Source organism: Accipiter gentilis, chromosome 9 (genome assembly GCF_929443795.1).
Source record: "Accipiter gentilis chromosome 9, bAccGen1.1, whole genome shotgun sequence".
Classification (NCBI taxonomy): Eukaryota; Metazoa; Chordata; class Aves; order Accipitriformes; family Accipitridae; genus Astur; species Astur gentilis.
Window position 1 is genome coordinate 4,910,269 of NC_064888.1, and position 25,836 is coordinate 4,936,104.

The 25,836-nt window shown below is 48.2% G+C and overlaps 2 protein-coding genes across 11 annotated transcripts in view; both read right to left on the minus strand.

The window, feature by feature from the left end:
• Positions 1–1,095: 1,095 nt before the first annotated feature.
• Positions 1,096–21,113, minus strand: DNAJB12 (DnaJ heat shock protein family (Hsp40) member B12). 4 transcript variants are annotated; one of them, XR_007507342.1, is made up of 9 exons: positions 20,965–21,113; positions 17,137–17,311; positions 15,602–15,747; positions 12,271–12,456; positions 10,160–10,239; positions 8,884–8,993; positions 5,646–5,818; positions 3,178–4,601; positions 1,096–3,067 (listed from the first exon to the last, which is right to left on the minus strand). XR_007507342.1 is itself a non-coding variant. In XM_049811074.1 (9 exons), the coding sequence occupies exons 1-8, from the start codon at positions 21,095–21,097 to the stop codon at positions 4,480–4,482; spliced, it is 1,125 nt and encodes a 374-aa protein (XP_049667031.1). In that variant the 5' UTR covers positions 21,098–21,113; the 3' UTR covers positions 1,096–3,067; positions 4,450–4,479. The 4 variants fall into 4 exon arrangements, 2 of the variants coding, with proteins under 2 accessions (XP_049667031.1, XP_049667030.1); XR_007507341.1 differs by having other exon boundaries at positions 3,165–4,601; XM_049811074.1 differs by having other exon boundaries at positions 4,450–4,601.
• Positions 21,114–22,219: 1,106 nt separating this feature from the next.
• Positions 22,220–25,836, minus strand: part of MICU1 (mitochondrial calcium uptake 1) — a 106,917-nt gene continuing 103,300 nt past the window's right edge. For all 7 annotated transcript variants that reach the window (XM_049811053.1, XM_049811052.1, XM_049811054.1 and 4 more), the window contains 2 exons: positions 25,210–25,299; positions 22,220–23,135 (listed from right to left, as the gene is read on the minus strand). In XM_049811053.1, coding sequence (XP_049667010.1) covers positions 22,975–23,135; positions 25,210–25,299 — 251 coding nt within the window. In that variant the 3' untranslated portion in view covers positions 22,220–22,974. The remainder of the gene's footprint in view (positions 23,136–25,209; positions 25,300–25,836) is intronic.

Sequence of the window (25,836 nt, forward strand, 5' to 3'; positions counted from 1 at the left end):
GAGCATCTCCCATTGCTACGGGCTGGTAATGACCTAAAATCCAGTAAAACCACCCCAAAAACTGGGGCGTGGATGTACCTGATCGCAGATTTTAAAAAAATGAATCAGGGTCTGTGTTGGTGGTACCAGGGGTTTTTGCCAGGTGGTTGCGTTGGTCCGTGCTGGACTCTCCTGGCTGATGTCCCGGTGCAGGCATTGCGAGAGGCTGGCGGGGCTGACTCACCGCTGCTGCCAGGAACATGGCACAGAGGGGAAATGGAAGTGACGTGACCTCTGAGAAAGGGGAAAAAAAGGGAAAAGGGGAAAAAAAAACCCAAACCCCAAACTTCCAGCCCTCTGGTGCGTGGGGCTCGGGAGGAGGAGGGGAGCACTGGCAGGGTCAAGCCTGCTTTGGGTGCTGCAGGAAAAGCCTTTTGCTGCCCTGGGGAGGGGAGATTTGGGAAAGAGAGTCCCATTTGAGACTGTGGACCCTAAATCTGACCCCAGGGGCAGGTGTTGCCCTGTTTTGGGGCAGCAGCTGGCAGTTTCCAAGCCGCCACTGTTGGGAAGCGTGTCCGAGCTAGCCTTTCCGCCCAGGACAAAGGCAGCCCGAGCCTTCCTGCCTGCTGCCCTCCCTGGATGGGGACCCATCCACAGGGCACCTTAAACCGCCAGGATGATGCCACCGGGATGGTGGTGTTCTGGGATGAGAATAAAGCATCTCCCAAAAGAACTCAGCTGGAAGATGCTGGGGGACCCGGCTAACAGCAGTGCTTCGATGGGAAGGGAGGAAAGTGAGGTCCCCGTGGCCCGAGAACCAGTTGGAAGCAAAGATGTCCTGCCAAGCGGTCGCCGTCATCTTGCCGGGACCCACGGCTAACTCGGGGGGCACCCCCTCCTCTCCATCTTCTTCCCGTCCTTCCCTCTCCCACACCGGGGAGGCCCCTGCAGCACTGGAGCTCTCAGCCACCGGGGCTTGCCCTGACAGCAAAGATGCCAAATTTCATTTACCGAGCGCCTGCGCGGATGCGAGGAAGGCGGCGTGAAGAAGGAGCTGTAAAACCGGAGCTGGCTGGGGCAAGGATCCACAGGACACTAACACAGCTGCAGCTTTCACGTTATAAACATTTATTTATAGATGTACAATTGTATAATTAATTCTAAATCAAGAGATACAGCCTCTGTGAGCATCCATTAGGATCTATGCCTTCTCGCTCGTTATTATCCACGGGTATCTACTTGAAGAAAAATAATCAAAAGGTTTTGGCGGGCAGGCGCTGGGCAAGGAATGCTGTTGTGCAAGACATTCAGCACCTTCTGTGTACGTGTTTTTTGTTTAACCCCCTCCCCATGATCTCTTCATGCCAGCTAGCCTGTGCTGCTACTAAGAGCTATTTCCAAATGCTGTACTTCCACCCAATTCCTTCCAAAGGTGGAGGAATTTAAAGAAACAAAAAGAAAAAAAAACCCTTAAAATCAGGTCCAAGTCATGGTGGCTGTGGGATAGTAAGGCTTACAGTTAACAGGAGGGCTGATATTTTGCAAAATAAATAAATAGCTGAAGACAGAGCATGTGGATTCCTAATGACAAAGAAATAAAACCACCTTACCTCTCGCCTCTTCCAGCCCCTGCCACCTCACCCGGAAGCCACCGTGCTTTTGATTCATTCCCCCGAGCATGTTGGGGGACTGTTCTCACTGGAAATGTCTTTAGACAAAAATGAACTGCAAAGTACAAAAAAAAAAGAATTAAAAAAAAAAATAATCCAGTTTATTCGATGGAAGAGAGCTCCACTCATGCCAGCTTTGCTTTGAAGAGATGGCTCCTAACCTCGAGTACCCTCCCGCCAGTCCTGCCTGTCGGTGATTGAGTGAGAGACACGCTGCAGAGCTCAGGCAGGGTCCCAGGAGAGCTCAGGCGCACCCCGTGATCTCCCCCGGCAAAACTTCTTTCAACAGAAGCAATAGGAAGCTCCATTTCTTATGAATTAGCAGTATTATTATGGGTCTCCTCTAGGAAACGTTAGAGATAGGGTGTCAAGGCCACAGCCATGTTGCAAAGGGGAGTCCTGGTGGGTGAGAAACCCCAAGTGTAGGACACACACACACAAAAAAAAAAACAACAAAGGGAGACGGCTTGTGGAAAGCCCTCTTTACAGAACGAACGCCGCACGCTGATGACGAGGCAAAATTAAAGCAGACTCTGCAAAAAAAGAAGTTACGTGCACAAATAAAACCAACGACTGATGAGCAAAAACCATCCAGGACAATCCTTCCCGTCACTGAGTGCGACGCGGGGGCTCAGCTGACCCGCTGCAGCTTCTGCCCACGCTGCAAAACCACACCACAAATCTGGACAGTTTCCCCGATTTCTTTGTTACCCCCTACAGATTTGGAATTTCTTTTATTAAAACCCGAAAGGCAGGTATCGACATCCCAAGCCGCAGAACGCCACTGTCCTCCAGAAAGCAAAATACAGTAACAGCAAAGTGATTCTTCTTTTAGTGTGTCAGGCAGGAAAGCACTGCAGAGCGAGACACCCTGGGAAAAGACTTCCCGCTTCCTTGTTTACCAAACCGGGCAGAAAACAAAATAATTTAATCATCCAACCCCTGCATAGTTTAAAAGTACAACATATATACAGCTATAAATTAATTCTAAATAGATTATATTTTCTTTTTTTCAAAGTTTTCTTTTATCACCAAATCGTCCAATTTCTCTCTCCATCGGCAGTGACCAGCGCAGTCGCGAAGGATCTCCTTCTGCTTCACGGCTTCTGCAGTTAGTTTGTGTTATTTTACACTCTACGCGTCTGTTCTCGGGGTTGTGGGAGCCCAGGAGCAAGGAGACTGTCGCACACTAGCGGTGTCAGAAGGGAAGGAGGAAGACGGGCAGCTTGATTTCCTGTCCTAATCGCTGCCTGAGATGTAGGTCGAACAGCGGAGACAGGCAGAGAGAAGAAAGAGGGCAGTTGTGCGTTGCTAATTCTCCAATTCCATTTTTAAGATAAGGTTTGATTCTTTTAAATATCAAGTCTGTCACCTCGGCTCAGTGCACTTCACCAAAAGTCTTCAGGCATTTCACGAGTCTGGGAACAAAAGCGGTAGCGGTGTCAGTCTCCAGACAATCACACGTCACCGTGCCTCCCCCTTCCTTCCCCCCGCAAATTACAGGCAGCAGCTTACTCAATTGCACTACCTCGGTCCGCAGCGGGCCCTCTGCCTAAGAGCGGCTCTCTTTTCAGACCACGGGTAGAGAGAGGGAATTAAAGAAAAGCAGGTAATTAATGCCGGTCTATCGTGAAAGAAGAGGTGCAGTCATCAAAACAAGAGAGTGGGCGTATCAAGATAAGAACGGTTCCAGAAACAGGATACACCCAAAAAAAGGCCAAACGCGACCCAGAGGATTTGCTTTAAAGGCCAAACTTTCAGACGCGCTCCCTTTGCCAAGGAAAACAAAAACCAAACAAAACCTCCCCTGCCAAACCTCCTTACTTGTGTCCAAAAATCAAGCAGCTAGATGCCCAGCGTTCCCAAGAAGTCTTTGCAAGCCTAAATTGTGTCCGTACAACTAACACTTGGTGCAAGCTTCACCTCCTATCCATTTTCTATAAAACTCTGTTTTCAAATAATTTTCTGGCAGGAGGGATCTCTATGTTTTACAGCCATCCCAGCAGTATCTGGTAGGCAAAATCAGCCCAGATAATTAAGCAGAAAAAGGACTCCAAACTCCGCGCCAATTTTTTTCATTATTTTTGTGAAGTTCTCCCATGACCCAGCACACCCGGTCTCATGCGTGCTATCTGGGCTCGCCTTAATTCAAGCTCTTCAACCCCCGAGTCTTCCAGAATCCCCCTCAGCTGTTTTTACTTTGATTCCCAGTTTAACGCAGTAAGATATTTCTACAACCTGCTGTGAACTCTGGCCATTTGCTTTGTTCTCCTTGAGTGTCATGGGAAGGCAACAGGGGGGCAAGGAACATCTGTTTGGTAAGAGTCCGTTCCCTGTCATCATACTGCTCCAAGTGCCAGGGAATAACAGCATTTTCAGTAAAACAGACAATAAAGCAACCAAAAAAAGTTTCATTAAAACCTGGCGGCTGGCTGCCACAGCTGGTAAAAAACTTCCAACCAGCTGAGGCACGCACGGCTGCTGTATCGAATGTGCAGTTGACAAGACTTCTGCTGAGTCGCTAACATGCCTGGAGCGTTTGCTCTGTTCCTAGAGACCCAACACTGACAGTGCCAGAGAAAACAGTGAGCTTGGAGAGAGGAGCTGAGGGTGCCGACATGCAAACTAAACAAAATCAATTTCCCAATTAATGAGTGTACGCTTGACAGAGGGGGGTGCTTTCCCTGTGATGGGGGTGCATCCAGAGGAGAGTGGTGAAGATCTGTGTCGCAGAGATTTAAGTATGAAAAGCACTATCGTGCCCTGCTCCGCTGCCACGGGAAGCACCACCAGCTCGTACTTAGACCTCTGCTGAGTGGGCAGGCGGTGACTATCCATGCAGAGAGGCTTGAACATCTGACAGTCTGCTACAGCTGGGGGTGCCCATCTTCTGTGCTCGCTGGTACAGATCCGAGTCTCCGAAGTAGCGTGCCCGGTATAACAAGCCTTCCTCTGCAAAGGGAAAAGCCCAGCATTACGAATGCGATGTGGAAGGAGACCCACCCGCCAGGCCACGTCCCACCACGGGCTCTGCTGGGAACAGGAGGCACCTCAAGTTCTTCAAGGCGAGACGAAGCACAGGATGAGGCTGAGGAAATGCCCTGTGCCCTTTAGGACAGGATGGGCGTAACATCTGCTGACAGCTCATCCATCCCAGGGAAAGCCTTGGGAACCTGAAGGGACCTGCCTCTAGTCCCAGGAGGCACATGAAGCAGCCTACACAAAGGCTACCCCAGCAGCACGGGGAAGAAGAAATGCAGAGGCTCAGGGCTCACTGCATTGACCTCACCTGGCACCACTTGGGGCTCTAACAGCCCCTCCCGTGTCCCAGGCGCTCAAATTCTACCCTGGCCACTGCTCCAAGAGCTGTGATCATCATGTGCTGGGAACAGCCAGGCAGAAAAGTCAGGTCACCCATGGGACCTGGCAAACAGTTTGCTGCCCTCGCCACACTCTGCTGCCTGGCTAGATGGCCAGATCATCTCTCACGCTGTCTGGCTGGGTAGCCATCCCTCCTAACCCTGCATGCCTTCAGGAGCATGCAAGGCAGTGTCAGTGCTGCCGCCACAGCTTTCTGAGCAGGGATGTGATGCAGGATGGACAACACCGTGGGCGGCACACTTTCAGACACAGTCCTTGAACAACTAAAATATTACAGAGAGCTATCATGGGCTTCCTGAAAATCAGATGGCTGCAACCTTCTCCCTCCATTGGAAATCAAGAGATATCCTACTGACACGACAGGGAAGCTCCAGAGCACAACTCCTGTCTGACCAGTTCTACGGCAGCATTAAAAAACAAAACAAAACAAAAAAACCCACATACTGGATTTGTCACAAAGTCACATATAGCAAAAAAAAGTCAACAAAAGAGGAAATGTGCTCACACCATGTTAAAGTATAACTTTAGCATAACTCAGTCCCTAGTTAAAGACCTTTCCGAAGCTGACCTCATGCAACAGCCAAGACCCTCCACTCCTGACCCCACACTACTCACTCTGCTGCTTCTCTTTCCAGCAGTTATTTCGAAGGTTTGCAATATAGTCGTCCTCCACGCTCCTTTCAACGTTTTTCAGGTTTGTGCCTGTGTATTCGTCTGCAAAGTTCTCAGATACGTAGTAGCTGACTTTCAAGTGCTCTGTCACTCTCCTGTGTATGTGACCCACAGACCTAGTTGAGGGAGAAAAGGCAGAACAGTGTAGGACACGTTTGAAGGGCAGAGCAAAAAGCTCCCGGCTCTTTATAAAGCACAACATGCCATGATACCAAACCGCTGAAAACATACATCACTCCTATGCATCCACAGACTTGAAGGTTTGGAAAGGAGAAGCATTTCTAGTGGAAATGAAACGCCAACACAGGGAGAGAAAACCTGCCAGGCCTCTAGCTAGGTGGGCAGAGCTCTGAATACAGACGTAACTTTGAGGCACATTGCCCAAGGCCTAAACCCACTTAAAATAAAGTGTTCATTAGCATTTTCAGCACTAATTAAATCTCTCTGCAATTTCCTTGCTGACGACACCATCATCTGTTTTTGGCGGTGAGCCCCAAGGATGGTTACAAAGCTCAGAGGCCGATGTTTGTGGGGTGCAGGGTAAGAGCAGCCAGCAAGGCAGAACAGCTGTCACAGCTCCCCAGCAACCCCCCCTCACTCAGCAAGGCTACCCGTCAGTCAAACCCAGTACCCTCTGCTAAGATATCTGCTAACCCCAAGAGCGTCAGCTTCCTCTACCACATCACATGCTGCAACGAACACTGTTGCTGCAAGAACAAAATTAGACCCGTTCTGCACTCGAGCCTGCACCAACTAGCACAGAAAGCACTTTCTAGAAGGAAATCTCTTCTTACCCTACCCCCATGGATTTGCATTTCAGAAGGAGCCCTGTACTTATTTTCCCCAACACTCCAGCAAACCTAGAGATACTCACTAGGGTGTGTTTGCAAGCTGTAACACAGGACCTGTGCCCAAATGCTGGATTCATCAGGAACAGCTCCATCTGGAGACATGCCCAAAGTTTCCCATAATAAATACCAGCTGGCTGCTGCATTAAAAGCAAGCCTGATTCTTAAGCCAGGTATAAACATTAACTCATCCGGCTCACCCTTCAGTCTGTTATCAGGGTTTACAGGAGTGATTCAAAGACTCCTGCACGTTTCATCAAGGTCCAGCACTCAGGGACGAGTGGTGGATAACCGGATAGACTGAACATGACCAAAAACCTCTCTTGGCATTTTTCGAGAGAAAGGCTAACACATCTCCTGCAGTGCCTGCTGGCAGAGATGCAGTCTGGAAGAAGCTCAGTTCCCTATTTTACCTGTCAAGACAGAGCCTTAAGCTCTCCCATAGCCCATACTCCTCTTCTGTATAAAGATCAACTAAGGAGGTTACAAAGCGTGCCCTCAAAGGAGGAGTATTTGAGTTCGCAGAGCTCCTGCAGTGTGCCTGAGTGTAAAGCATGAAAATAAGGGCAGGACCTGGTGCAAGAAACCTGCCACCTGAAGTCAGACATGCAATTAAGTCAGGCAAATTTGATGAGGTGTTATTGAAGAGCAGGGTGGCAGAGTCAGGCCTACAGCCAGACAGGACTTTCAGCAGAAAGCTAGTTTTTGGAAGAGATTTACAAAGGTAATGGAGTGACAAATGGTTCTTTAGAACTCTACCTTTCTCAGAGACAGCTTCACTACCAAGAAGTGGCATTAAAATCTCCATGTGCCACTGAAACCTCACCAGGTTCAAAAGCTTCTCGCCTCCTGCTCACTGAGTTCAGTGCAGTGAGCTCCAGCTTTCTGCCAAACGACAGCCAAGCATGGCATTTCCCTTTACATCGGGCTGCAGAAGGGGCCTGGCTGCCTGTGCGAGCAAGCGAGCGAGCAAGCGAGCAGCACCGCCTGCTGGCACAGCGTGCCTTTTGCTCCCGAGCTAGCTTCATTTGAAGTGCCTTGGTCACTCAGAAAGGATAACGGAGGACGGGATCAGCTCATTTGCTGCTCTTGTCCAAATCCAAACTTGGAAATCGGTTTGCTTGCCGCTACCCAAGCATGCAGAGACAGGGACAGTACAGGGAACAGGGAACCGAGCAGCAGAGAAACACCTGGGGCTCAGAGATGGCTTTCCTCTGACAGCTCACAAGGCTGGAAGCAAATCCCTGCCCACTTAAAAGCTGCCCTCCACTGAACATCTTCTCGCCCCATAAACTGCCTCTTCACCAGTATAAAACAAACTGGTATACATGTATAATGCTTAATTTTATAGTCCTAATTTCAACTGCAGAAATCACACCTCAATACTTTTTAGCCTCTCAGAATAACCTTTAACTGTGCCCTCTTCAAAACCGCTCCATCTTTCAGCTCCAAGCACCAATGTCACAGTCTTTACCTTGGACCCAAAAGCTAAGCTGGGTTTTATAGTATTTAACATCATCAGTGGCAAATGTTGTCACCTGTGAAACTAAACAGGGCCCACTGACTGTAACCAAGTCCACCTACCCTCTTTAAATATACACAAGGAACTTCCACTGAAAATACATTAAGCTTTTGTCAAGAATGATGCAAGCAGCCAGAAATCAAGCCTGTTTTCCCATTCTTTGTTGGCACTGCAAAGTGAGTAAGAATGAAGACTCATTTCACTTGTCAGCCAAGTGAGCAGATCGGGGCATTTCCACAGGATCTAGAATGAAACAGCTTCACTTTCTCACAGTAAATGTCTGGCCATAGCTGTTTCATGACAAGATTAGAGTTCAAAAATAGGGGAGTGTCTTTTACTCCTTTTCTTCCTCTACTGCTTTGCACTAGGCACAAACTGAGGCCTTCTTTTTTTTTCACACCCCAGTTTAACTCTACATCTCAATTAATTCTGAATATGGGATCACAGTGCTGGGCTGCAGTCTCTCAGAGTCATTTCGTCTGTCCCTTTCCAGGACAGACACACCCAGCTGTGGTACAGGCTGCAGAAGGGCCCTGTCAAAGAACACCCTCCCTTAGGCAAGTGAGCACCCTCCAACCTTCCCCACACCTTCCATCTCAAGACCTATTTGAGAACCAGGAGGCCTTCAATGATGTGTGAGACATTTGGCAGCAAGAGCAATGGTGTGATGAGATAAAGCAAAAAAAAAAAACCCCAAAAAACCCAAAGAGGAAAAACAGAGAGCCTAGATCCCTGCCCCCTCACACCACCATGCCCTCCAGAACCCAACCCCCTCCCCAGATGGATAAGTTTTAGAGTAACAGGTACTAACGGCCTCTGGCTCAAACTGTAGGGTGGGCTGGAGACCATCATCTGGCTGAGAGCAGACACGATGATCAGGATGAGGATAGGCATCAGCTGGACAAACAACCCAAGGCCACCCTGAAGGAATAGAAACACACAGTGGAGTGCCACCCATACACTTGTATGCAAGGATCCCATAGCATTGCTCTCCCTCCCTCCCAGCCCTAGCATGACCTTGATTCTCCTGCTTTTTGCAGACATTTGGCTTAGGAGGCACCCCAAAATAACTGGGGGGAACCCAGCAGCACACAGTTCCCCTCCAGAAAGGGCAGCATGACTCCAAAGGTCCAAACCCACTGCCCCTTCTCCAGATGTGACAAAGGGCAGAGGGGACTGGCAGGGGGAACCTTGTAAGTGAATTTCAAAAGCCTCATGCTCATGTTTTGTTTTTCCAGAGCATATGTGGTTTCTGTCCTGCTTGTGCTAGCGAGCAGAACTGGTTTTATGGAAAGTCTTCTGCCTTCTTCAGTGTCAGATGAAAGTAATTCCCTCCCCTCCCCCCCGCCCCCCCCATCTTGAGCTCTCTCCAGTTCCAGCAGAGTATACTTTCCCCTTTAAGCTTGAGAAAAAATATTCAGGACATTCTTGTTGTTTGTTTGTTTGGGTTTAAAAAAAAATTTGGCTATCTCCAGAAAATAGTAATCTTCAGTACATAACCCTGGTCTCTTAAATAGTAAGTCCCTCATTCTCACTTCTCTAGACCAGAGGACTTGAAGTGCTGGAGATATACTTAGATTTTCTGTGATGGGAAAACATAAAAGTAGCTCATGCCATAAAGTGTCTTCCTTTAAGCATCACAGATTAGAAACACCCCATCTTCAATACTGGAATAAAAGGGAGAATGAGTTCATGTTGGGAGGAGCCATGAGTATTCACATTATCTGAAAAGTGGATTTACCTTTAGAAATTACAGAATTAAATCAGAAAGGAAATGCTTATTCTGTAATAAAGACAGGGACATTTTACTGGTGCAATCTTATTTCAAAGTGGCACTGCTTCAAGACACACCAGTGTTTTTCCCACTGGATGACAGCTATGAGAGTCCCTGGAGAACAACCACCAGTAAATTAAACCGCAACCTGCTGTAAATTCGAAAGGCAGCTCACTTCCCGCGACTCCAGCTTTCTGATCAGGGTGGTGGAAACAAGCAGGCCCGTTTCACAAGATGGCCACACCAACTAGCTTGCAATTCTCGTATTGGAAAAACCTTTAGACTCTCAGCCCCCCGCCTGTTCTCCACTTACATCACCCTGATGTTCTCGTCTGTCCTGCCTCTGATGGTAGGTATATCGCATCCTGCCATTGCTGTATACGTGAACGTTACCTATAGGCAAAAGAAAAGTGTTACAGAAAAGTCACAGTAAGACGGTGTAAGATGGTGCTGGCTGGCCAGAAAGGAACCATAAAAGGTGGTCAAGTTCCATGTCAGCCTCACCAATAAAAACAAAGTAGGAAAAAGTAGACTGGGTGCTGACAACAGCAAATTCAGGAATTTTAACCTTGAACATTGTCAGAATGGGCTTGATCTGTTTCTTTGGTTTGGGCCATACTCAGCAAAGATGTAAGGACATAGAATTGTAAAGGAATCCACGCTGCGCTCCCACCTAGATCTGGTCTGCCGTTACCACTGCTCTCAGTCCAGTCTACTTCACATATCCGGCAGCATGCCAGCCAGTTCAGAGCTGGAAGAAGGACAGCACATCTGCCCGGCTGGGCTGCTTCCAGGCTGGAGCTGGGATGTCTCAGTGAAATGGTGATTTGAGAGAGTTGGGCTGTGCCTGAGATGTCTGCATATGTCCCAGTGCTCAAGGTGCGTGTCCATGGTTTTGGTCAGCAGGCCACATGGCTGAAGCCCCTGACTCAAGCCACTCCATCATGCTGTCTTGACAGATATGGCTGTAGCTTTAGAGCAAAGCAGATATGGGACTCCACAGGAGATGGATAGAAGAATTAATAAAAAAAATTCTATTCATCACCTGAAGCCAACATTTACAAAATGAGTTATATAAGCCACAGCTGAAAAAGGAGTATTCCTAAGCTGTACTAAGTGCATAATGTCTGAAGGTGAACTGGTGGTGGGCACAGAGATCCATCTATAGGATTTTGTAGGATCACATGAAAATTCAGGTTGGAAGTGACCTCAGGAGGTCCAACCTCTTGCTCAAAGCAGGATCAGCTATGTAGAGAGAATATCTTGTACAGGCCTCCTTGCTTCTAACTGAATTTACTTTAGATTAAAACCAATTACAAAAAGAAATAATTCTGGCATTTTTTTTCACCCTAAAAACAGAGCTCTTCCATGTCTTGTTTTAAATGTCAAAGCTACAGCTGAAAAAGGAGACTGGCTGAGAAAGCAGTCCTGAATTCTCTTGGGACAGTGAGGGAAGGAAAAAAAGACTGAGCTAAAACAGCAATCTGCTGTTTTTACTGGCATAGCTTTACCTCTCTGACAGGCAGAACATGAATGCTGCAAAAGGCTTCAAGATGCCTTTGCAAGTACTTGACATTAGTGTGTTAATTCTTACATACCAGATAGGAAAGAGCTACCAGAGTAAGTCTTCTCAATTGAAACAAAAATATTTATTTTTTCCAAGTTGGTCCACAGAGGTCAAATAACCACTGCCTTCACGGCCAGTCAAATATGACTAGAGTAAATACAAGGGAGTCTTCTAAAATACCCTTATCCTTATATTAAATCTGTGTCTTTTTGATCAGAACTGACCAAGTGAAGGAACAGTCACTCAGTTCTTTCCTGCTACCCAAACCATGACCAGCACTATGGATAGACAGGATACAGATTTAATTTTCAATTCAAGAGGTTTAAATTATGCTCTAGAAATAACACTTTCCTCTTTTTTATGGGACACAGTGGAAAGAAGGAAGTGGACACTGATCTCGAAGAAACTGTTTCAGATGCATGGCAGAGCAGATACAGATCAAGAACAAGGCTCAGGTGTTACCAAAGTTTGTTCTGATGAGAAGATTTAACTTCTAAAAACACCAGGCAGAAAAGCCTTCTTCAAAATAGGATTGTTTTTACAACTAGCCTTAAAACAAGTAATTTTTTTTTCTAACATTCAACCCAACCTAGTAACAGCTAATGTTGCCAGCATGCAAACAAATACCTGAAGTTGGGAAGAAGTCCAGCTCTGATGGTATTACCTGCTGGATGCTGAGTTCTCCAAGTACCCGTCTGAACAATTTAGAAAACTCTAGGTGTTTAGGTCATGTGTGAAGGAGAACACTCTCTCATCAAACTCAGCAATCCTTGCACGGCCAAAGAAATCACTACTGCACTGTTGCTCTGTCAAAAGGATCGGGTCCCATTCAAGAGATTAAGGTTTAACGTGCTTACTAGAAGGAAAACCACCACCAAAAAACATGTTGAAGAGGTCCTCGGGTGAGATGTCGGCCTCAAACCCACGGTGGAAGTCCGAGTGACTGTGTCCGTGCCGAGCAGGGTTGAGTTTCTCATCTCCGAACTGGTCATATTGCTTCCTCTTCTCTGGGTTGCTCAATACCGCGTATGCATTACCAATGGCTGAAATATTGACAATAAGGAAGCAGTTAGCTTCTTTCTTCTACAGATAATACATTTCGCCCTGCAAACTGCCAGGACTTGCCTCTCTCATTACTCAAATGAGGTTCTCAACTACCCACGTCTTGTCAACTTGGCTACTTCAGCAGTGCAGCACTAGCACCTGGCACACTTCTCTGGCAAATGCAGACAGAAAGAAAACATACCAAGAGATTCAATGAAAAAGGCCTTAATTAATTCAATGATATGACTGGTATGGATTTGGTATATGTCCCTAGAGAAACCCTCTCAGATGAATGAAATTATGAATTGCGAAGGAAATATTGGTAGTAGAGCAGCTACCCGTTTCACTTAATTAAACTTGTTATTCCTTTTGAACAACTAATGCTCAAATCCTTCAGCTGTAAGCAACCGTATAGGAAAATACGATTTTAGCTGACAAATTTTATTCAAAAGTGGCATTGAGGGAATTCAATATCATAGCCTAAAACCAGAACTACAAAGAACTTAAATACAGGCTAGATCTCTAGAAGAGACTTCAAAACCTCCCATCACAGCTAGTGAAGAACTAGAAGTTTCCTTACAAGAACAAGAAACTTGACTAGAAGTTGTGTCTGTCAGCTATGAATTTCAAAATTCCCAGATGCCAGAAGTAAGGCGTGTAATTAGAAGGACTATTAACCAGTGCCTGTGATGGTGGAAATGTACTGGAACTAAACCCCTGCCAGTTTCCCAGGTCACTCTCCTTCCAACCTCAGCATGTTTGAGGCTTTCTACCACAACGTCTGCCTGCCACCCTCCTATTTCTGTACTTGTCTCTCTGCACGTTCCAACTTATCGCTTCCCCTCTCTACCAACTGACCCAAGAGCCTCCCCACATGACTGCAGAGCCTATCCTCTCTCCTCCCTGTGTCACAAGGAAGGAAAAACGTTCATGGCAGTAGTTGACTGGTGTATAAAAGGCAGGGGAAGAAGTGATAGAAAAGGGAGATACCTGCCCTTTGGAGGAGATTAACTCCAAGATTCAACATTTTCCCAGTAGTTAGATCGAGGTGTACGGTTTCTGCTTGGACTAGAGATTTGGAGTGTGGAGGATGTAATGTCAATACTCTTGTTCTCCTCCTTGGTTATAATTAGTACACACAGAGCAAACATTTCTACAACCAGGCAAGGAAGCTGGATGACAAGGACTGACTCTTAGCATATTAGCTTGTTCTTTCAAATTGTGCAGTTAGGCAACAAAAATGGAGCGGTTCAGGGGTTTATTCGCTGTCCTTCTGCTGACAAAGCCCAAGAAACACCTCATTCCAAATCAGGATTTTAGCTCAAACTAGCCAGGTTCAACTCTTTTTCCAACGTCAGCCAAAGGCAGTGATGCAAATCTGCCACAAGACAGACTGCAGCCAACTGCAACTATGGACTGAGACAAGGTCTCAGGACAAGACCTAATGCTTTATCAGCTGTCACTGGGAAGATGAATGCCAAAACTTCAGCTAATACATCAACATAAGAAAAAATTAACTAAAATCCTCGTAGCAGTACATATTTCCCCCTTCACCTTCTGGAACCAAACAGCTGGACTTCAGCAAGCCCTGCAAACTAGGAGCTCAGCTCAGGCTGAAGGAGAGGAGAGCCAATGAGGCAAGGCTTGGAGGAGAGATAACCTGAGAGCAGATAGCTCTTCAGTGGAGGATAAAGGGCACCTTGCTTAACACACGACTTCTGGCACGTAACTCTTGTCAAAGCCTTTGGCAAACATCATTATTTAAGATTACAAGTGAAGAAACCTGCCTTTCGCCACTTAGCAAGGATTGAAGGATAAACTATCAAACTGTGGCTTACTGCACATGCGGCATAGCTAGATGTCTGCAGAGGCTCACTCTTTAATCTGGTCCCCATACTAAAACAGGCTCTCCCAAGTAGCTGGGGGTCATTTCATTATTTGCTAACAGCAACACACATATCAGTTATGGATTTAAGTCTTAAAAGGCTTGAACAAACCTTACATAAGACTTTTACTGCTAAATTCATGTCTACTAGAAGCTTACCCGAATACTATATCAATACACTCACACCAGGCTAGCCTTGCTCCCTGCTCCAGCAGAAGTCTCATGCATTTCATTCCCAAGATGGCCAGAATCAAACCACACCATTTAAATGACTTAACACTGCAAAACCAGCGCTGCACAACCGGCATGAAGGAGTTCTGCGGTTAGCTCAACAATAATAATCAAACTTCCGCAGCTTGCAAGGGAAAATGGGGTTATATGTTCCAAGCAATATTCTCTTGGAAAATTACTCCCGTTTTAAGGTATCTTATTACCCAGGAAACATCCCTTCTGCATTTGTAGAGATGCCCTGAGAATTGGGTTCTTTGCAGCAGAACTGAAGCTCCTGGTGACCTATTTGAGCCCTGGATAGCCTCAGTTGTATGGCTGGTGCAGTTTCACCCTAGAAATTTTCACCTGAGATTTCTATCCACCAATTCTACCCGCAGCCCTTCGCAACGGTCAGGTGCTGAGTGCTTGCTTAGAAACCTGAAGGCCTACTGGCTGCCTGAAATGCTCAATGAGTGGAAGACCCTGAATACCAGTTCTGAAGAAGATGAGTTTCCTGCCATTGGGCCTGCCCAGTAATGTTTCTCTCGAGGGATTCGTGAACCCAACGGCTGCCTCTGGTGCTGCACAAATTACTGGATCTCTACTGGATTTGTCAGTAGAGAGGGGTGCACCACAGCACCTGCCCCATGCTGGATGGCTGCAGGAGTTGGAGCTTCTCCCTGCTAGGTGAACGCTCCTGTACCTCTCCAAAAAAGGGGTTGTTTAACATTCCGAGGGAATTACCTCCTGAGCAGTGTGGCAGGAGGCTGGAGCAACACACAGGTAGGGCTGCTAGGAGAAAGGGAAGGAAGGCTTCTCCTTGTCCAACTAGCAGAGGTGAATCCTACCTGTGCCAACCTGTGTTTTTTATTTTAAGCTTATGCTTTGTTCATAACACAACCAGCTCAGAAGAGAGACAACTTTACAAGGAAAAGCTTTATTTCACTCTACCTGACTCATAAGGTTGTTTTTAAGGGTCCTTGCTAGCCCAACTCAGCACCATTGCCTGATAATTGAGGGCAAATCACAAAGTTGGAAATATTCTTTACCTTTAAATGCCTCTGTAGCCCCTGGTGCGTGGTTCTTATCTGGGTGAAACTTCAGTGCAAGTTTCCGGTAGGCCTTTTTCAGGTCCTCATCAGAAGCTTCTCTGTTTACTCCCAGAATTTCATAGTAATCTTTGCACTGCTTTACCCTGCCAGTAGAGAGGGGAGAAAACACAGACAGGTAGTTTCAGCTGTGAAAATCACTTTGCATTGAATAGGCCAACTCTGCAACATCTCACACATCACAGTTTCGATCGATGTTGTTCGGTGAACTCTGGTTTACTCAGCACTAATTCCTCAGAGGGTGACCCAATTTTTGTCACAGACTCATTCCCGCTGTGCCTGCATTACTAGCACACAAACAGTCTCACAGAACAAGTCAAGCCAGTAGTGGTAGAAGGGCCTCTCCTCAGGCAAGGATATCACCCACAAAGGAACGTGATTGACAAATAAGTTTCAAGATTCGTCATGCTCACGTTTTGGAGGCTATTTGGGAGGGACTACAAATGGCAGGCCAGGATCTGAAGGATAGATGGGACTATTGGCTTTTTTCTCCCCCTTCTCCTCAGACTCAGTTAATTCACAGACCTAAAAATAACATCAGCTGAATTCTAGAGGAAGAATGAGGGAGCTGCCCAGGCCTGTATGCGCAGCCCAGTTCATTCTGGGTACACTCACAGCCCAGCGATGGTTTCTCCTTCTCACATGACTTTGATGAGACAGAACACAGCAGGCTGGGTTTTTGGAGAAACGGATGACGTAACAAGCATCCCTGTAAGTCCATTAGTCAGAGCAGTTCTTGTGCAATTCAGATCATACCCATAACCTTAAACAAAGTTTACCAAGTGACTGTGCCTGCAGTTCAGTCCTTCAACTTCCAGTATTTGCAAATGGTAGAAAGGAACAAAGAACAGCTTGACACAGGGTTTGGGAAACAGGTGACTGGATAAACATGTCCTGGGACTCTCCAGCAGGAGCTTTAGAAGTGCATCATGCTAACAGAGTCAAGTGTCCCGCGGTGTATTTCTACTTTATTGGGCTCTAAGAGAGGCCATGAGCAGAATATCATCAGGAGAGAGAAAGAAGGATATGCCCTGTCACTTGCTACTAGACCAAAGCTTAAGAGCAGGAGGGCTGCCTACTGCAAGCTATGAGCCATGACTTCCATCTACAGGATCTCAGGAGCACATGGGATTTTTCACAGCATTACTGACTGTGACATGTGAAGTCCATGAGATGAATGCATCCAAAATGTCTCTTTGGACCTCAGCCAGGAAAAGGCCTGCGTGCCTACAGTTCTAGCCCTTGTGCACGCCTTTGGGGGAAAAATCTCATCCCTCTTTTTCCCAACCCAGCTGCCTCCCAGGGCTGCCGTAGCTACAAATCCTCCTAGGTATGCTTTTAAGCAGCCAGCCAGTTAAAAACGACTCAATGGGGTTCACAGCCAAAATCTTTAAAACACTGTGAAAAACAGACCGGTATCACATAATAAACTCAAACAAGCTGCGGGTTGAAGCCATGGAGAGCTGTGCACACACCTCTTCACTGCATCCACCTGGTCCTGAGTGTAGCCCTTGGGGGCCTCCCCACCAGCCTCTCCGTTGGCCGATGGGAAGTCTCTGCTCATTTTCTTGAACTGAGAGTTTGTGGACTCCCTGGATTGGGACTGGCCATTGGCTGATTGCTCGTTCTTGTTGAGTGATTCAAGCAGAACTGAAAAAGATGAAAAGAAAAAAAAGAAGTTAAGAGACCGCCAAGCTCAATCTGCCCTTCCAACTCCCCCATAAAGAGACCCCTCTTCATCTTGCCACCACCCTAAGACCCCCCACCCTTCATCAGAAAGACATTCACCTTTTCATCCAAGGAACCCTTGAGCTCCTGCTGCTTCTTGCCCAGGTGTGAGGGCTACTGCTAAACATATTACCTGCTTCTTCCAATGCACGCAACCTCCATCAAAACCCCAGGCCAGGCCTAGCCAGCTGGACAGTCTGGGAGCCACAGTGGATCACCAAAGCAGCACATCCTTGTCCTCTCCTTTTTTTTTTCTTCCACGTCTCTCCTTAACAGCAAAGCATTTCCACGTTTGTTCTCTAGCATATTATAAAGTATATTATTCTTCTTTATCTCCTGCCTCTGCAAGTCTACCGTGCTAGGTAAATTATGTGACAATGCCACATCTTTAGAAAGCTTAGAAAATAATACTGTGGGATGCCAGTCACATGGGGATACTCCCCTTTTGGGGACAGAGAACTGCAGCACTGATTGCTGGCAGCACGATAGGACCCATAACACGTGAGTCAGAAGGGTGCTTTGTTCTCTTGTGCTGTCTTACCTACGTATTTGATGCAGGCAGAAGCAGCTGTGAAAACCACCTTCTCTCTCAATTACCAAATATGAATTGCATAAATTTAGTTTTCCTTTTCTTAGGTGGGGTGCGCATGTGTATTGGGTAAAGTGCTGCAGACTATTGTCTCTTCCTTGCAAGGCTCAGACACCAACCTCCATCCTTTTCAGCCAAGAGGGGACAAACATTCAGGCCTGGCCTAACCGCACAAGTGACAATACTGTGAAACCAAGTGAGATTCCTCCAAGCACAGAAGTATCTTTCCATCATGCGTTTCCCTGGCAGCTGGATAGCACCATCTTTCTAAACTACTTTTATCTTTTTAAACCAGGTATCAGACTGATCTCTTCATGCCTGTAGCTTCTGAAGTTTATATATTGCATCCCCATTAAAAAGAATAGGCACATGTAATACGATTAAAACCAGATGATGTTATTTACAAAGGCATCAGTAACTTGACGAGCTTGCAGTCCTTTATCCATAGCCTAGAACTGAGAAGGACGTTTCGTCTCCTCCTGCAGATTGCACATTACAGACCTTGCACTATGGGGGTATCACGTTCTTTATGCAAGTGCAAACAACGCTTGCAGGCCAAGAGATGAGCCAAGATATCCTATCTGACCCACAGAGCTTGTAGGGGCAAGAAAAAAACCACTCGGTAATCCAACAGCCAATACAAGCAATTGTTACAGGATGAAGGATAAAAATGACAGAAGCCTAAGGAGTAGCAACTCACTGGATGAGCTTCTGAGCTTGGGGGCTTCACAGATGTCAGCTTTTGGAAAAATAAATCCTTCCTTTGCTCATATTTACACCCCTAGAGTGTTCACAAAATTACAGTCTTTGCTTTTGTTCCTTCCAAACCTGAAGCACACTGCCAGTCACTTTTAAACCTCATCTCATGAGGCAGTCCCTCCCACCCCACTCTTCCTGTTTAGGGTTCAGTTCCCTACAGCTTGGCAAGAGATTTTTGGTAGTGTGGTTCCCCAAACCAACCACAGAAGTCCACGTACGGCTACAGCTCAGTTCTATTTCACTCCACAGCTCCAGTCGTATTACTTCTGCATCCCAAAGACATACTGCGCAAGATCCACGTTGCTGATTGTTGCCAAACCCAATGTAACTCATGAGAAAGAGATTTCCCAGGGGCACATGAACTACGTAAAGACTCAATGACCACCGTGTAACGGCAGGATCTTTAGCAACATTTCCCAACTATAGACCCAAAGTGCACAGGCGAGCAACCAGCAGGACACCAAGCAAAGGGTCCTTGGACAGCACCTCAGACGTGAAACTTGTACCAGCAGCTTGGTCGGGTCTGGCCACAAATTAGCACGCTGTATTTTAACATTAACCTGCCTTGCTGCCCCCCTTTCCTCTGCTTTCCTCCCCTACGCTCCAGTTCTCTAACAGTACATAACCCGCCTTTTACTCTGCCTGTCCCAGGCCACAGGATTAAGGCAAAACATGACTGCTTCACGTTGCGAGCTGGTGCTTGCTGTCACCCAGATCTGCTTTTCTGGTGCATGCCCTAGCAGAGCTCCACAGGAAGAGCAATCCTTGTCAAGGTGGGCCTTTCTGTGTGCTACACCACGCTTTTTCCTCTAAAAGTCACTTTTCTTACCCAGTAATTTTGCAAAAGTGTAAACTCTGAATGGGAAAGAAAATCATACCACATGTGCGACAGGCTGATACACTGTGTTTGAGGGAACGGGAGGAGGCCTTGTGCAACCAAAGACCAAACAGGACGCCTTGGGCTCTCCGTGGGACAGACAAGCTGCAAAACGCAGCTGAAGAATCAAAACTTGGATAAGGTCTATCAAAGTAAAAAAAAGTAAAAAAACCACCCAAACCCCTACAGACCTTTGCATAAATTTCTGCAACGTAAGAACACATACAAAAAGAATTGTGTTTGGCTGCTTCTACAAACCACTTCCCAGTTGCTTTTGCGACACGTCAATTATGGATGCCATAAGGCTTCCAGGAAACGAGATCGTTCCTCAGAACTCATAGAACCGGCAGGTTTTCAAAGAAAGCAGCTTATTTTCTACGCGTGCTGAAATGAACCACAGTAGCTGTGCTGTAGCAATTGATGGGGGCGTACAAAACGAGAAGCAACACTCGCTGAGTGGAGCAGCCAGGGAAAACAAGCCCGCTCCACCACGTAAGCTCAAACAAAGCGTCTCTGCCTGCTGGCAAACTACGTGAAAGCTGCTCAAGAAGGGGATTCTGCAGCTACGCCCAGGCCCAGCACCGTCACAACTCTGCGGGACGGATTGGAGCTCCAGGACAGCCCAAATGCCAGGAGAGAAAAGGAAGGAGGCTTTGGCCATCCCCACCGAGAACTTCTCGGCCTTGCCAAGCCCCTTCTCTCCCCGCAGCCAGCGCTGCTCCTGCGAGCAGCCGTGACCGCAGGCCCACAGCCTGCCCGCCGGCCAGGGACAAAAAACCAGCCAGAATTTAGGGAGCTACTAGAACCACCGTGCCCTGCTCCTAGCGTACCTCTTCCCGCCCTCCTCTCTGGACAGAGACCCTCTCCTCACAGCCCCCCACGTTAAAGAAAAGGGCCATGAGTGGGTGAGGGGCAGCACCGGGGAGACACACGCCACCGGTAACAGGTTACAGCCGGTGAACAGCAGCCCCGGGGGGGGGGGCACAGAGACCCACCGGGTCAGCCCCGGCTCTGAGGGGGGGAGCGGGTGTGTGGAACACGGACGGCGAACGCCCGGCCCCGGCAGAGCCCCTCATGGCGGCGGGGGCCAGCCAGCCGCAAAGCCCGCTGGGAACGGCCGCGCGCCCCCCGCCCCCCCTCCCGTGGGGGACTCGCCTGCCCGGCATGCCCCGCGCGGCGGCGGCGGCGCCCCCCCCCTCGCAGGGCTCAGGGCGCAGGCGCAGTGGGGGTGAGAGGTCAGGCGCGGCGGCGACGGCGGCGCAGGCCCCGCTTCCCCGGCTTCCCCCCCCCCCCCCCCCTCCCGCCAACCCCGGCATCCCCCCCCCCCTCCGCCGCCGCCCCGGTTCTCACCGCGGACCCGCGGCGAGGGGTACAAGCGCTGCGCCTTCTCCAGGAACCGGCGGGCCTTGTCGGGCTGGTTAGCTTTGGCGGCGGCCAGGGCGATACCGATGCACCGCTCCGCCTCGTCCCTGTTCGACTCCATGGCGGCGGCCGGGCGGGGGGGGGGGGCGGGGGGGAGTGGGGGAGTGGGCGGGGCCGCGCGCGCGGCCTGATGGCGTCACGGGCGCCCCGCCCCCGCCTGCATTGGCGCGGACACCCCCCCCCCCCCCCCAACCAAGATGGCGGAAAGCGGCGTTGGGCCGTTGGAGGCCGCCGTTCGGCATCCAGGGTTCCCCTCGCCTCCCATCGCTGCCTCGGCACCACAACCCTCCCCCCTCCCCCCAAATTTAGGGCTGCCCCTAAAAAAAAAAAAGGGGCAACCGCCCGCGCCTCGCTCTCACGAGGGGAGATAACACCCCTGCGGGAGTTGGGTCAGATTCAGACAAAAAAGTAATTAAATGTTATTTTAAAGGTTCCTGCCTTTTAAACAGCTGGCCCAACAGCAGCGCTAATGAGGGACAAGGTACTCTGCAATTAAGACTTCATCCCATGGCTCTCAGTTTCTGCAGCAGAGGCTGTTCGATAGATGCAGTCCTACCAGGGACGCAACAGGCTTCATTTTGTTCCAAAAGAAAGAATTTGGAGACAGGTAGCACGTCCGTGGGGGGGCCGCAGCTGCCCCTGGGCTGGCGGGGAGCAAAATCAACTGCCACTACAGGCAGGAGGGGCAAAACCTGCACCCCAGCGTCCTTGCTGCTCGACGTAACAAGGACCAACACCTGAACAGAGTGCACTACTACTGGCAGGCAAACTACACGAGAGGAGAGGACAGATGACAGTAGATGGAGTGATCCCCCAATAGCAGGATCAATATCCCGGTATGAAAATATCCTAAAAGTGTTTTATCCCCTCAAAGAAAGCTTGGGGCTCATGGCTGTCCTTTAAAGACCCACAGAAAGGGCTCCTCTCTGCAATACAGAGGCCACGGCAGATCGATTACAGGGCAATCCCAAACCAGACCGCTTGTCTGGGGCTGGCTGGCAATGGGGGGCAGCAAATATGGCAGCTCTGGCCTTTCCAGCGCTGACTTCCGGGCTTTGTCTTTCCAGCTCTGAAAGTCAACATGTTTTTTTCTCTCCCTTCCAAAACACCCCATCTCCAGTGACTCGCCACCAGCCTTAGATGAAGACCTGAAGCAATCGAAAGAGATGAGCCATGAGCCACGTTGTTGTGAGCAACATCTTTACATGATACTTTACAGAGAGAACACCACTCAGCAAATAACATTTTTCAGCCTGTTCCCCATGGAGAGGGCTCCCCATTTAAAAAATAAAATAAAATAAGAGACCTCCTGCAGAAGGTTGCTTACACAAGGCAGGATATGCAGGAGAGCCAGTTGCTCCACTGCTTTTAACTGCTCTTACACCAGAGGCAGCACCTCGGCTCAAGCGGCCTCTCTGCAGGTGTACCCGTCCCATCCACCTCCTGAGACACCCTGGGGGAGCACAGAGCATTTGGCCGACTGAAATGCTGGGGTGCTCTCACCACCTGCCCGCTCCAGGCTCTGCTCCTAGGTCCCACCAGTACGATCTATCCAGGAATCCCACAGCTTCTTTCTTAGGAGCAATCTAAGAATTGAAATAAACCCCATGCCATTTTGTAATACTAAATAAAAGTGATTTGGGTGCAGCCCCACGAGCTCGCTCGATGCCCAGCTCTGCAGGCAGGGCCCATCACAAAGCAGAGGGGGCAGCAGTAAGACAAGTCCTTTTCCTTTTCTTGAGAGGAATATTAAGGGGCTAGTGGCAAGCAGAAGCTGCAAATACAACAGGCTTTGATTTCTAACTTTGATGTACAAAAGTGTCCTGTTATGAACAGTCTGGGCTCGCCAGAACCTGGTGCCATCCCACAGGTGTTCACAGCTGCAGGCAGTGGTGGCAGGGCTGAGACAAGGAAGCCGGGCGCTCCTCCCCGACCCCGCTACGCCTTGGGCATGGTGAAGTCCCACGCTGTCTCCTGGGCGCATTTCCACATCGCCCGCATGAGTCGCGTGAAACCCATGTCCTTGGGCTTCTCCAAGCCTCTCATAAGACGCTGCTTCATTATGGCAACAAACTCTTTGTTGCTCAGCTCACCATTCCCTGTGAGAAGAAGAAGAAGAAAAAAATTAGAAACACTAAAACCCACCACCAACCTCCTCCCCACATGCACTAACTTTAAAGGGCAGCAGCCACAAATGTCATTTCTTGCAGAGACGGAAATCATGTTTGGCTTCAACCTTCCAAAATAGCCTGCTGAGCAAAGGTTGCCGGACCACAAAATTTAAAACCCAACCCTAAGGATGCTGCCCTGCTTAGCTTGGCACCACCATGTCTTGCAGGGCCTGGAGTGCTGGAGCTTGAAGACAGAAAAGCAAATGCAAAGCAAATGCCCGTGCACCCGCAGGAAACTCTCCACTTTAAGTGATACAGGAAATTACAGTAGCACAGGGTAACAGAGTGCAGATTTTTCTTAATGGAGTAGAGAAAGGAAGATTCATTAAAGTAATCTAGTGAGGTTATTGAGAATTATGTCAATTAAATTCATGTTAAAAATAAGATTATAGTAAATTGGGACAAATTTTATTCTGTAGTTGCTTAACCACCAGTCAATTAAAACCTCTGGGATTTTTATTTAGGGCGCTGGTTGATCAGAGGGGACAGCAGCAAGCCAGGGTGCGACCAACAGCCTGACTGACGCCTGTCTGCTGAGGGGCTGATGCCTTCTGCCACGATGCTGCACATATCTGGTTGCCTGTTTTGCTCCCCTGCCTATGGTACACAGCTCATAGCACTGGTTTTAGCTTCTAGGAAGCAGCACAGGAAAGCAACCCACCTTTGGGCACAAAGAAAGATGAGGGACATCAGCCCTCAAGAAACGAACCTGCCAGTGCCATCGGTTCCCCAGATCAAAAGAGAGAGAATCTCTCCAGCTGATAGAGGGAACTATATCATTATATTTCATGAACGAGTTTCTTCATTTGAGAGCTTTTTTTCCTGCCTTACATCTACATGCAAATCTGGACAGCAAAATCCCAGCAAACTACCAAGGGGTGAGTAAAATTCCCTCTGGTGCTGCAGGTTTTTGATGTGTGCATGGTAATGTCTATAAACACTGACAGAGTGAAAACACACACACAAAAAAAAAAGTCTGCGCCTGCTTTTCCACTCGATTCCTTCTTTTCAGGGACTCTTCTGGCAACCACAGTCTTTCCCCGAAGGTTTGCTATCAAAATATTTAGCAGATTCTCCTATGAGAGGATGCAAACAGAATATTCGGCTACACTTTGGTTCACTCTAATCTCCAGCCTGATTATCTGGCTTGAGGATCGTATCAGAAAGTGGCACTGAAGTACACAGAAAAATAAAACAAGAGATGCAACCTTAGAAAGGCACAAATAAGCAGCTGGGGCTGAAACCAAGAGGGACAAGGAAGAAAATAATTAAAGGGTTTTTTTTAATGTTCCTATTTATATCAGAAAGCAAACAACTGTCTATTTATGCATCAGTGCTGCCGCTCAGAGCTGCTAGATCCTGGTGACTGTCCTGGAGAAGCAGGGTGCCAGAAAGGTCTCTGGTTTTGGCTTGACAATTTTGGGCAAATTTTGCAGAATTTTGCTACTTTCCAAGCCTGCATTGCTGCCATCATCCCCTGGTAGCAAAGACTCCACTAATTCTCATTAAATCAACCCAAGACTGCTTCAGTGTGGCAACAAGCTACCCCAAAGTGCTCACATCCTCTGCGGGCCAGCAAAGCAATGAGCTTCCCAGCAGGGCACAGAGCTGACATTAATTAATTAAGCTAATATTTGTCCAGGACTTTGGAGATAACAAAGTACCAGATAGGCTTGTTTCCAACACTGGAGCACAATAGCTCATTTTGTTAAACAAAATAGAGTTTGGGGGGGAAGCTGTGTAGCAAGCTGTGCATGCCAAACGCTTGCATCCAGTGCTTTAAGATCAACATCTCAGAAGCTGCGTACCATCAGATACCATTCCTAGAAGGGCAGGAGCATCAGTACAGATCCATGGCCAAAAAGTAGATGGTAGCATGGCAAAAAGATCCAAGGCCATGGCAAGCTTTCATGGCTGGCATTTTTTCCCTTATATTTCTTCCCCCAGATCAACTCTCACCCAGCCTGGCTGAGAGGAATGGGGCGAGGTTGGGGTCACTCACCGTCGCAGTCGAAGAGCGCGAACACCACGTCGCACACGTGGTCGGAGAGCTCCACCTTGGCCACCGTCCTGGCCACTTGCTGCATCGTCACTGCAACGGAAGGAGGGCACAAAGTTAGCGAGATGTCATGATCTGCCAACCGCAGCGAACGCAGGCAGAGGAGCAGAAGACTCTTGTTCCTCCATGGAAAACTGCCTTTATGAAAATGTGTTATGTTCAAAGAGGCTTGAAATAAGCTTCATCCCCAGCCCGTTCAACACATGCCTCAAAAACCACACTCCCCAAAGCCTTTGCCTTCCTACAGCAACACTGCACGGGGTGCGGAGAGGCTGCTGGTGAACACTGATGTGCTGATACCTGTGTTCAAGATAAACATTAAAAACACTGAGATGAGATGTTTTTTCCCCCATTTTGGTTATAAAAATCGGAAGAAGTGTCAGCACTACATCAAACACCAGGTGGGAAACCTCTCCTGATGGGCTTGATCAATAAGGCAGCTCCTTCTGACGGTGTTGCAAAGATGATACTCTATGAACCAACTATTCCAACAGGCTGGGAATAATAAAAACCAGTTTTCCTGTTAAGCAACCCAGGGCCAGTTGTAGAACAAACCCATCTACCCTCTCC

What these genes read in the sequence shown, in the direction of transcription:
- DNAJB12 (XM_049811074.1), bottom strand. Translation starts at nt 21,097, where the DNA reads ATGGAGTCGAACAGGGACGAGGCGGAGCGGTGCATCGGTATCGCCCTG. An exon ending in CCCCTCGCCGCGGGTCCGCG is followed by an intron (nt 17,312 to 20,964) that starts GTGAGAACCGGG and finishes CATCTTTTTCAG; the next exon opens with TTCTGCTTGAATCACTCAAC. An exon ending in TACAGTTTGAGCCAGAGGCC is followed by an intron (nt 5,819 to 8,883) that starts GTTAGTACCTGT and finishes TCCCTCAACTAG; the next exon opens with GTCTGTGGGTCACATACACA.